At 46.7% G+C, this 12616-nt stretch overlaps 1 protein-coding gene across 4 annotated transcripts in view; it reads left to right on the forward strand.

Annotated features, from left to right (window-relative positions):
* Nucleotides 1-12616, forward strand: part of ccdc88ab (coiled-coil domain containing 88Ab) — a 117689-nt gene that overhangs the window by 84673 nt on the left and 20400 nt on the right. For 2 of the 4 annotated variants that reach the window (XM_056258585.1, XM_056258589.1), the window contains exons 25-28: nucleotides 29-231; nucleotides 3717-3758; nucleotides 4759-4836; nucleotides 6048-6221. In XM_056258585.1, the coding sequence (XP_056114560.1) occupies nucleotides 29-231; nucleotides 3717-3758; nucleotides 4759-4836; nucleotides 6048-6221 (497 nt within the window). The remainder of the gene's footprint in view (nucleotides 1-28; nucleotides 232-3716; nucleotides 3759-4758; nucleotides 4837-6047; nucleotides 6222-12616) is intronic. The other 2 variants (XM_056258586.1, XM_056258587.1) reach the window with 2 other exon arrangements.

Genomic DNA, 12616 nt, shown 5'->3' on the forward strand with positions numbered 1-12616 from the left:
TAATGAGGGTTGCTTGTGGTTTCTGCAGGAGAGGTAACTGGATCGCACTGAAGATGAGGAAGCTCATCAAGCCGAAGAGTCGTGAGCGCATGCGTTCTCTCACACAGACCCCGTCCCGCTCGGAGTCCAGCGAAGGGTTCCTGACGCTGCCCCACCCAGACAGCCAGGACAGCTCGTCTGTGGGCTCCGGGTCCAACTCGCTGGAGGATTCGCTCGCACACCGCAGCGGCAGTGAGTATACACACATCTTCCTACAGTCTGAGAGTTTGAACATCGTTTAGAGAGTTACTTCACTCCTGAATCACTCTGATTGATTTAGAGATTGGAGAGATACTTCACTCCTGATTCACTCTGATTGATTTAGAGATTGGAGAGATACTTCACTCCTGATTCACTCTGATTGATTCAGAGTTTAGAGAGATACTTCACTCCTGAATCACTCTGATTGATTTAGAGATTGGAGAGATACTTCACTCCTGAATCACTCTGATTGATTCAGAGTTTAGAGAGATACTTCACTCCTGAATCACTCTGATTGATTCAGAGTTTAGAGAGATACTTCACTCCTGAATCACTCTGATTGATTCAGAGTTTAGAGAGATACTTCACTCCTGAATCACTCTGATTGATTCAGAGATTGGAGAGATACTTCACTCCTGAATCACTCTGATTGATTCAGAGTTCAGAGAGATACTTCACTCCTGAATCACTCTGATTGATTCAGAGATTGGAGAGATACTTCACTCCTGAATCACTCTGATTGGTTTAGAGTTTAGAGAGATACTTCACTCCTGAATCACTCTGATTGGTTTAGAGTTTAGAGAGATACTTCACTCCTGAATCACTCTGATTGATTCAGAGATTGGAGAGATACTTCACTCCTGAATCACTCTGATTGATTCAGAGATTGGGGAGATACTTCACTCCTGAATCACTCTGATTGATTTAGAGTTTAGAGAGATACTTCACTCCTGAATCACTCTGATTGATTCAGAGATTGGAGAGATACTTCACTCCTGAATAACTCTGATTGATTCAGAGTTTAGAGAGATACTTCACTCCTGAATCACTCTGATTGATTCAGAGTTTAGAGAGATACTTCACTCCTGAATCACTCTGATTGATTCAGAGATTGGAGAGATACTTCACTCCTGAATCACCCTGATTGATTCATTGGGGCTTTTCACATTTGAATTTGTTAACCCTGGGTCATTGTTTTACACTGCTCATAATTTACCCAGGGTTAACAATTAATCTGGGGTATTCATAAACCTATGTTTCACACACTGTACGTTCCTAAATCCTGGTTTGATGTCCTTATTTGCATATTTGCAGTGTCAGTGTCACTGATTGGACAAACGCAGCACGCGACCTGTTTACATAAAGGTTCAAGCATTGCACATCCTCATATTATATATTGCCGACTAAACTATCAAGTTTTTCCTGAATGGACTTTTCAGATTATAATGGTAAGAATGAAACTGTCTCTTCTTCAGTCCAATTGTCATGTTCTCCATCACCATTTGACACGTGGCGTTTCCCTGACAATCCAAAGCATGTGAATGCGAGGCACAGGATTGGTTGTCTGTTGCTAAGCATCTAGACCATATCGCTTCACACTGCACACGTTTTCCACTGCAATGTGGGGTTAACAGTGCAAAAACGGCTCTAATTCTGCGCCGGAGCAGGACTTTATAACCCTGGGTAAAAAGCGCTGCTAACCTCGCTTCTAAATTACAATTGTAAATCGTTCCTTTACCCAGGGTTAAAAAAGTGGTTTAGAACGATGATAACCGGGTGCAGTGAGAAAAGCCCCAGAGTGACCGTGTCATCTGACTGATTCTGATTCTTTCAACTAATTTCCTGAGGAGAACGAGTGTGTCCGACTTATGGTCCGGCTGGTAGTGCGTTAGTGGCGCGAGCAGGTTTAAAGGGATACTCCACCAGTTTTTATTATTAAACTATGTTATTCCCTTAACTAAGACGAGTTGATACATACCTCTCTCGTCTCAGTGCGTGCACTATATCGCTCTGTATTGCCGCAAAACTATGTTAGCACTTAGCTTAGCCCATGCATTAAATATGGGCCAAGCAGAGAAGCGACCAAACACTTCCACGTTTTCCCTATGTAAACACAGTTACTCGAGTAGTGTAACTTGACCTGGGCTGGTGACACAAAATAAACCTTTGCGCTTTTCTAAGCGTTTAAAATTGATGACTATATTGTATGGCGGAATACCATAACAATTGCTTTTGAGCACTTCGACTTGGCGCAATAATATCTTCACTCGTGAAAAGTCCTCTTACCGGCTCCCGCTTCCTCTCCCCCTCCCTCTGACATTTCCGTCAATACAACGTGACATGCGCCGGTAGTAGTAGTTCGAGCGGAGTTGACGAAGTAACAGGTTGTTGGAAGCTAGTTTGTGTACAATAATGGTTAAAGCGTGCATCGTAAAGGGTTGTGAAAATAAGGAGAATGTACATAGTGCTGTCATTTTTCACCGAATTCCAACACACCACATACAGCGGAGAGCTTGGTTAGCTGCTTTGAACAAGAATCCCAAAACACCATTGATGACTCTGAAGAAGTGGCGTGTTTGCTCCGAACATTTCACAAAGAAGGACTATACCTGCACAGGAACACGCCTAAAGGATGAGGCTACACCAACAATATTCAGATGACTTACAGAAAGCCCGTGGTCTTTCGCCAGCTCCGGTCTGTTCTGGATCATATCTTTCTTGCCTCTCACGGTCCACAAGAGCTAATTCCTCCTCCGTGTACTCGGGTTCAAACAGATATGGCTCTGGGTCTTCTAAAAGAAGTCATAATCATCTACAAAGTCGGCCATTGCAAATGATCTGCAGTTTGCTAATAGCACAGGTAGTAAAAGTCACGTTGGTAGTATTGACGGAAATGTCAGCAGCTGGATGCTATTGGAGGGAGGGGGAGAGGAAGCGGGAGCCGGTAATCTTTTCACGAGTGAAGATATTATTGCGCCAAGTCGAAGTGCTCAAAAGCAATTGTTATGGTATTCCGCCATACAATATAGTCATCAATTTTAAACGCTTAGAAAAGCGCAACGGTTTATTTTGTGTCACCAGCCCAGGTCAAGTTACACTACTCGAGTAACTGTGTTTACATAGGGAAAACGTGGAAGTGTTTGGTCGCTTCTCTGCTTGGCCCATATTTAATACATGGGCTAAGCTAAGTGCTAACATAGTTTTGCGGCAATACAGAGGGATATAGTGCACGCACTGAGACGAGAGAGGTATGTATCAACTCGTCTTAGTTAAGGGAATAACATAGTTTAATAAGAAAAACTGGTGGAGTATCCCTTTAAAATGAAGAAATGTTCAGTCGTCACTTATGTGCCCCCAAATCGTTTTCCAAAAGAATCAATTTGTTTGTTGTTAATTTTTTCAGTCAAAGCTATTTATGAAGTCAGTGCGATATAAAGTTGGCCAAAGCTTAACAATTAGGCCTCATTTGTTAACATTAGTTAATGCATTAATAGTAACATGAACTAACTATGAGCAATATATTATGTAATTTACTCATCTTTTTTTAATGTTTGTTAATAAAAATGCAAACGTTCATTGTTTCACGGTGAGCTCACATCTCAGCTAGAGTATGTTAACAGGAAACATGTATGATGTATGATTGCGTAGTTCCAGCCTGACGTTTTCTCTTGTTTTTTCTTGCTTTCTTTGTGAAGGGAAGAGAGCTGAGAAAAGCCAAACGCAGGCTTCCTCTAACGGTACGCTGTCAGTCAGCCCATGAACACTCTGCATTTGTGTTCATCTCTATTAAAAGGTGCAATTCAAACAGTACGTGTGACTGTAATCCAGCGCTCGTCTCCAGTGTCATTCATACAGCTGTGCGTGAGAGCGGCTCAGTGGTGATGTGTGGCATTGCACCCTTTAATGATCATTCCCTGTTGTGCTGTTGGCATCACATAGTAGCCGCGTTTCCATCACCCTTCAAGTTGAGCAAATTGAAAATACTCCAATGGAAACACGTCAATTTTGCAAAAAAGTTTTTACGCTCACATGAGGTGGTTTTTCAGGCAATTCGAAAAAGGAATATTTCTCAAAACTGTTATGGAAACAGTTTTTGCGCATTCACAGGTCACCTGAAATACGTAAAAGTCGATTATTCTTTAAAGAAGGCACGGTATGTTTGGACACAAGACGAGACAGAGTTATTAATTAAACTCATAAAAGACAAAGAAATTACGGGAATACTGGCTTCTAAACAACAAAGAAATGCCACAATTTATCAAGAGCTTGAAGCAGATCTGAGGCAAAACCCCCAGAAACACCTCATACGTGCCGCTCCCAGTATAAGGGTCTTTCCTTGACATTAATGTTGGAAAACACGCCTACGTCTCCTTCCATTAATAATAATGGCTAGTGCGGCGGCTGATATACATAAACCTACCAACATCCGTTCCCATGATTTTTGGAATGATTTTTGGAACGGTTTAGTCACATAGCATTGGTTCATGAAACGTAGTCATTTCCCAATAGGTTTTTATTGACGTTTAGAAAATATCCCGAAAGTTTTGCACAAATCTGTTATGGAAACGCGGCTAGTGTGGCATACATTCACCGCTCGCTCACTACATGTGTTCCTGTGACCTGCAGCTGTGATGGATGTTAACCACATGTGCATCAGTTTGACTGCAGTTTGACACTGTTGTCTTGCTAACACCCGTCTGTTCTCTCCTCCCGCTCGTTGCGTTTGTCCGGTGACAGCGCTGAAAAAGCTTCCGTTCATGAGGAACCGATCCAAGGAGAAAGACCGAGTGAAGGCTGTCTACCGCCGCTCTATGTGTAAGACATCCGATAGTCCACACCCATCATGCTCTTCTCTTACTGTCCGTCTCTCATCATTGATCATCATCAGATATTTCACACACATGCAGACCTCATTCTCTTGTGATGTGATTTCATGGATGTTAGAGTTAATGTTCGTCTTTTCTGATGCAGAAACTGAGATTTAAAGAACTAGTTAGTGTACTGCTAACACACGGTTTAAGTGTCACACTTGGTCACACTGCCTACTAGACTTCCATTATTAATAATATTAGAGTGTAAACACTGTTCACATGATGGTTAAAGGTTGTATCAGCGATTGTGGGTGACGTCACTTCTGTTTGTGTTTGAAGCGAGATCCCAAACAAACCAAGTTAGCTCGCCCCTCCCTCCTGTTTAGTCGAGCTTCACTCATATTGTTTAAAGAAGGATATTTTCACACACAGTTCACATCTGAAAAAGTCAGCACTAGAAGCTACTCACCTGTCCAGAAGAAGCAGTGCAACTTCCGTGTCCGATTAAATATTTTTTCAAATCTTTAAGCTCTCTCCACCGTTCAAAAGCCTTCCCAATTATTATTTGTTTCTTTAACGAATAACGGCGGTTTTCCCTCGCCCTAATCCTCCTCCTCTTCTTGGGGAGTGCCTCTTCCATGTTCACTGTATCTGGTCCGTTGTTAGACGCGCTGGCTTCTTCTTCAGCTCTGACTTCGCGTGCAGGCGCTGTGCACGAGCACAAAAACAAACAAAACCCGCCCCTGTCGGTGATTGGTTGGAACACTGTTTATTTTGGTTTTGAGTGGTGGTTGTACCCATTTGTTTTTGTGTGCAGATCTCAGAGCCGAGGCTGCCTACAGAGACGCAGTGTTTGACAGCCTGCTCATGGGGCGGGCAGCTAGCGGATCGTTAGGAAAGATTAGATGAATGTGATCATTTATGTTTGGGCCTGAAATCGCTGATACAACCTTTAATAGACTCATGAGTCAGATCTGACTGTGCTAATAGACCTTATGCTGCTTTACTAGCATTATAACCAGTCGTGTTATTCTCTGCATCTGTGCCAGTGAAGCATCCTGTGGTGTTTACTGCCTCGTCACTCCATGAATCACTTTCAGCATTTGCTCTTCATGTCTCTTTCTTTTCTCCGCTGTGTTACTCATACTCACACTTCATGCATGCGAGCAGTCCTTCGCCAAGTTAATGCTGTGTGTGTGTGTGTGTGTGTGTCAGCCATGAACGACCTGCTGCAGACGATGGCTGTGTCCGAGGGTCAGTGGTCCAGCAGCACGGATCATCTGGAAGCTCCTGATGGGAAGGAGTTCGAATCCATGGTCTATTCCAGCGCTGCTGCTGATTACGCCAGCCTAAGCCTGATCCGCGGCGCTCGACACTGCACCAGTACAGGTACAGTTCACCGTCACCACACCAGTACAGGTACAGTTCACCGTCACCACACCAGTACAGGTACAGTTCACCTTCACCACACCAGTACAGGTAGAGTTCACCTTCACCACACCAGTACAGGTACAGTTCACCGTCACCACACCAGTACAGGTACAGTTCACCTTCACCACACCAGTACAGGTACAGTTCACCGTCACCACACCAGTACAGGTACAGTTCACCGTCACCACACCAGTACAGGTACAGTTCACCTTCACCACACCAGTACAGGTACAGTTCACCGTCACCACACCAGTACAGGTAGAGTTCACCGTCACCACACCAGTACAGGTACAGTTCACCGTCACCACACCAGTACAGGTAGAGTTCACCTTCACCACACCAGTACAGGTACAGTTCACCTTCACCACACCAGTACAGGTAGAGTTCACCTTCACCACACCAGTACAGGTACAGTTCACCTTTACCACACCAGTACAGGTACAGTTCACCTTTACCACACCAGTACAGGTACAGTTCACCTTCACCACACCAGTACAGGTAGAGTTCACCGTCACCACACCAGTACAGGTAGAGTTCACCTTCACCACACCAGTACAGGTAGAGTTCACCGTCACCACACCAGTACAGGTACAGTTCACCGTCACCACACCAGTACAGGTACAGTTCACCTTCACCACACCAGTACAGGTACAGTTCACCTTCACCACACCAGTACAGGTAGAGTTCACCGTCACCACACCAGTACAGGTAGAGTTCACCTTCACCACACCAATACAGGTAGAGTTCACCGTCACCACACCAGTACAGGTACAGTTCACCTTCACCACACCAGTACAGGTACAGTTCACCGTCACCACACCAGTACAGGTACAGTTCACCGTCACCACACCAGTACAGGTAGAGTTCACCGTCACCACACCAGTACAGGTAGAGTTCACCTTCACCACACCAGTACAGGTAGAGTTCACCTTCACCACACCAGTACAGGTAGAGTTCACCTTCACCACACCAGTACAGGTACAGTTCACCTTCACCACACCAGTACAGGTACAGTTCACCTTCACCACACCAGTACAGGTAGAGTTCACCATCACCACACCAGTACAGGTACAGTTCACCGTCACCACACCAGTACAGGTACAGTTCACCTTCACCACACCAGTACAGGTAGAGTTCACCGTCACCACACCAGTACAGGTACAGTTCACCGTCACCACACCAGTACAGGTACAGTTCACCGTCACCACACCAGTACAGGTACAGTTCACCTTCACCACACCAGTACAGGTACAGTTCACCTTCACCACACCAGTACAGGTACAGTTCACCGTCACCACACCAGTACAGGTACAGTTCACCTTCACCACACCAGTACAGGTACAGTTCACCTTCACCACACCAGTACAGGTAGAGTTCACCGTCACCACACCAGTACAGGTACAGTTCACCTTCACCACACCAGTACAGGTACAGTTCACCGTCACCACACCAGTACAGGTACAGTTCACCGTCACCACACCAGTACAGGTAGAGTTCACCTTCACCACACTGATACACCAATAGTGTTGATCATTTTCATCTCATTTGCATCATCTCTTGCTGCATCATTCAGGTCCTTTAAAAGTCTCAAGTTTTATCAAATTTAAGATCTTATAAGAATCTTTGGTATAAGAAAAGTCTCAATTATCATTTCAAGAGGTCTTAAATTTGGGGTTGGAAAACCAGGAATTGCAATATGACTTAATGTGATTATTAACTCTTTCCCCACCAGATTTTTTTTTATCATTTTCACAACTTCCATAGACTTTCCCAGCATATCTTGTTCACCTTCACCACACCAGTACAGGTAGAGTTCACCTTCACCACACCAGTACAGGTAGAGTTCACCTTCACCACACCAGTACAGGTAGAGTTCACCTTCACCACACCAGTACAGGTACAGTTCACCTTCACCACACCAGTACAGGTAGAGTTCACCTTCACCACACCAGTACAGGTACAGTTCACCTTCACCACACCAGTACAGGTACAGTTCACCTTCACCACACCAGTACAGATAGAGTTCACCTTCACCACACCAGTACAGGTACAGTTCACCGTCACCACACCAGTACAGGTACAGTTCACCTTCACCACACCAGTACAGGTAGAGTTCACCTTCACCACACCAGTACAGGTAGAGTTCACCTTTACCACACCAGTACAGGTAGAGTTCACCTTCACCACACCAGTACAGGTACAGTTCACCGTCACCACACCAGTACAGGTACAGTTCACCTTCACCACACCAGTACAGGTAGAGTTCACCTTCACCACACCAGTACAGGTAGAGTTCACCTTCACCACACCAGTACAGGTACAGTTCACCTTCACCACACCAGTACAGGTACAGTTCACCTTCACCACACCAGTACAGGTAGAGTTCACCTTCACCACACCAGTACAGGTACAGTTCACCGTCACCACACCAGGACAGGTACAGTTCACCTTCACCACACCAGTACAGGTACAGTTCACCGTCACCACACCAGTACAGGTAGAGTTCACCTTCACCACATCAGTACAGGTACAGTTCACCTTCACCACACCAGTACAGGTACAGTTCACCTTCACCACACCAGTACAGGTACAGTTCACCTTCACCACACCAGTACAGGTACAGTTCACCTTCACCACACCAGTACAGGTACAGTTCACCTTTACCACACCAGTACAGGTACAGTTCACCTTCACCACACCAGTACAGGTACAGTTCACCTTCACCACACCAGTACAGGTACAGTTCACCTTCACCACACCAGTACAGGTACAGTTCACCTTCACCACACCAGTACAGGTAGAGTTCACCTTCACCACACCAGTACAGGTACAGTTCACCTTCACCACACCAGTACAGGTACAGTTCACCTTCACCACACCAATACAGGTACAGTTCACCTTCACCACACCAGTACAGGTACAGTTCACCTTCACCACACCAGTACAGGTAGAGTTCACCTTCACCACACCAGTACAGGTACAGTTCACCTTCACCACACCAGTACAGGTACAGTTCACCTTCACCACACCAGTACAGGTACAGTTCACCGTCACCACACCAGTACAGGTACAGTTCACCTTCACCACACCAGTACAGGTACAGTTCACCGTCACTACACCAGTACAGGTACAGTTCACCTTCACCACACCAGTACAGGTACAGTTCACCTTCACCACACCAGTACAGGTACAGTTCACCTTCACCACACCAGTACAGGTAGAGTTCACCGTCACCACACCAGTACAGGTAGAGTTCACCTTCACCACACCAGTACAGGTACAGTTCACCTTCACCACACCAGTACAGGTACAGTTCACCTTCACCACACCAGTACAGGTACAGTTCACCTTCACCACACCAGTACAGGTACAGTTCACCTTCACCACACCAGTACAGGTACAGTTCACCGTCACCACACCAGTACAGGTAGAGTTCACCTTCACCACACCAGTACAGGTAGAGTTCACCTTCACCACACCAGTACAGGTACAGTTCACCTTCACCACACCAGTACAGGTACAGTTCACCTTCACCACACCAGTACAGGTACAGTTCACCGTCACCACACCAGTACAGGTACAGTTCACCTTCACCACACCAGTACAGGTACAGTTCACCTTCACCACACCAGTTCAGGTACAGTTCACCGTCACCACACCAGTACAGGTAGAGTTCACCGTCACCACACCAGTACAGGTACAGTTCACCGTCACCACACCAGTACAGGTACAGTTCACCTTCACCACACCAGTACAGGTACAGTTCACCGTCACCACACCAGTACAGGTACAGTTCACCTTCACCACACCAGTACAGGTACAGTTCACCTTCACCACACCAGTACAGGTACAGTTCACCGTCACCACACCAGTACAGGTACAGTTCACCTTCACCACACCAGTACAGGTACAGTTCACCGTCACCACACCAGTACAGGTACAGTTCACCTTCACCACACCAGTACAGGTACAGTTCACCGTCACCAGACCAGTACAGGTACAGTTCACCTTCACCACACCAGTACAGGTACAGTTCACCGTCACCAGACCAGTACAGGTACAGTTCACCTTCACCACACCAGTACAGGTACAGTTCACCGTCACCAGACCAGTACAGGTAGAGTTCACCTTCACCACACCAGTACAGGTACAGTTCACCTTCACCACACCAGTACAGGTACAGTTCACCGTCACCAGACCAGTACAGGTACAGTTCACCTTCACCACACCAGTACAGGTAGAGTTCACCTTCACCACACCAGTACAGGTAGAGTTCACCTTCACCACACCAGTACAGGTACAGTTCACCTTCACCACACCAGTACAGGTACAGTTCACCTTCACCACACCAGTACAGGTAGAGTTCACCGTCACCACGCCAGTACAGGTAGAGTTCACCTTCACCACACCAGTACAGGTACAGTTCACCTTCACCACACCAGTACAGGTAGAGTTCACCTTCACCACACCAGTACAGGTACAGTTCACCTTCACCACACCAGTACAGGTACAGTTCACCTTCACCACACCAGTACAGGTACAGTTCACCGTCACCACACCAGTACAGGTAGAGTTCACCTTCACCACACCAGTACAGGTAGAGTTGACCTTCACCACACCAGTACAGGTAGAGTTCACCTTCACCACACCAGTACAGGTACAGTTCACCGTCACCACACCAGTACAGGTACAGTTCACCTTCACCACACCAGTACAGGTACAGTTCACCGTCACCACACCAGTTCACCTTCACCACACCAGTACAGGTACAGTTCACCGTCACCACACCAGTACAGGTACAGTTCACCTTCACCACACCAGTACAGGTACAGTTCACCGTCACCACACCAGTTCACCTTCACCACACCAGTACAGGTACAGTTCACCTTCACCACACCAGTACAGGTACAGTTCACCGTCACCACACCAGTACAGGTACAGTTCACCTTCACCACACCAGTACAGGTACAGTTCACCTTCACCACACCAGTACAGGTAGAGTTCACCTTCACCACACCAGTACAGGTACAGTTCACCTTCACCACACCAGTACAGGTACAGTTCACCTTCACCACACCAGTACAGGTACAGTTCACCTTCACCACACCAGTACAGGTACAGTTCACCTTCACCACACCAGTACAGGTACAGTTCACCTTCACCACACCAGTACAGGTACAGTTCACCGTCACCACACCAGTACAGGTACAATTCACCTTCACCACACCAGTACAGGTAGAGTTCACCGTCACCACACCAGTACAGGTACAGTTCACCGTCACCACACCAGTACAGGTACAGTTCACCTTCACCACACCAGTAAAGGTACAGTTCACCTTCACCACACCAGTACAGGTACACCAGTACAGGTACAGTTCACCGTCACCACACCAGTACAGGTACAGTTCACCTTCACCACACCAGTACAGGTACAGTTCACCTTCACCACACCAGTACAGGTAGAGTTCACCGTCACCACACCAGTACAGGTACAGTTCACCTTCACCACACCAGTACAGGTACAGTTCACCTTCACCACACCAGTACAGGTAGAGTTCACCTTCACCACACCAGTACAGGTAGAGTTCACCGTCACCACACCAGTACAGGTAGAGTTCACCTTCACCACACCAGTACAGGTACAGTTCACCTTCACCACACCAGTACAGGTACAGTTCACCTTCACCACACCAGTACAGGTAGAGTTCACCGTCACCACACCAGTACAGGTAGAGTTCACCTTCACCACACCAGTACAGGTACAGTTCACCTTCACCACACCAGTACAGGTAGAGTTCACCTTCACCACACCAGTACAGGTAGAGTTCACCGTCACCACACCAGTACAGGTAGAGTTCACCTTCACCACACCAGTACAGGTACAGTTCACCTTCACCACACCAGTACAGGTACAGTTCACCTTCACCACACCAGTACAGGTAGAGTTCACCGTCACCACACCAGTACAGGTAGAGTTCACCTTCACCACACCAGTACAGGTACAGTTCACCGTCACCACACCAGTACAGGTACAGTTCACCTTCACCACACCAGTACAGGTACAGTTCACCTTCACCACACCAGTACAGGTACAGTTCACCTTCACCACACCAGTACAGGTAGAGTTCACCGTCACCACACCAGTACAGGTCGAGTTCACCGTCACCACACCAGTACAGGTAGAGTTCACCGTCACCACACCAGTACAGGTAGAGTTCACCGTCACCACACCAGTACAGGTAGAGTTCACCTTCACCACACCAGTACAGGTACAGTTCACCGTCACCACACCAGTACAGGTACAGTTCACCTTCACCACACCAGTACAGGTACAGTTCACCTTCACCACACCA

The sequence above is a fragment of the Rhinichthys klamathensis genome, unplaced genomic scaffold (genome assembly GCF_029890125.1).
Source record: "Rhinichthys klamathensis goyatoka isolate OS25496 unplaced genomic scaffold, OSU_Roscu_1.1 h1tg000155l_1, whole genome shotgun sequence".
In the NCBI taxonomy this organism is placed as follows: domain Eukaryota; kingdom Metazoa; phylum Chordata; class Actinopteri; order Cypriniformes; family Leuciscidae; genus Rhinichthys; species Rhinichthys klamathensis.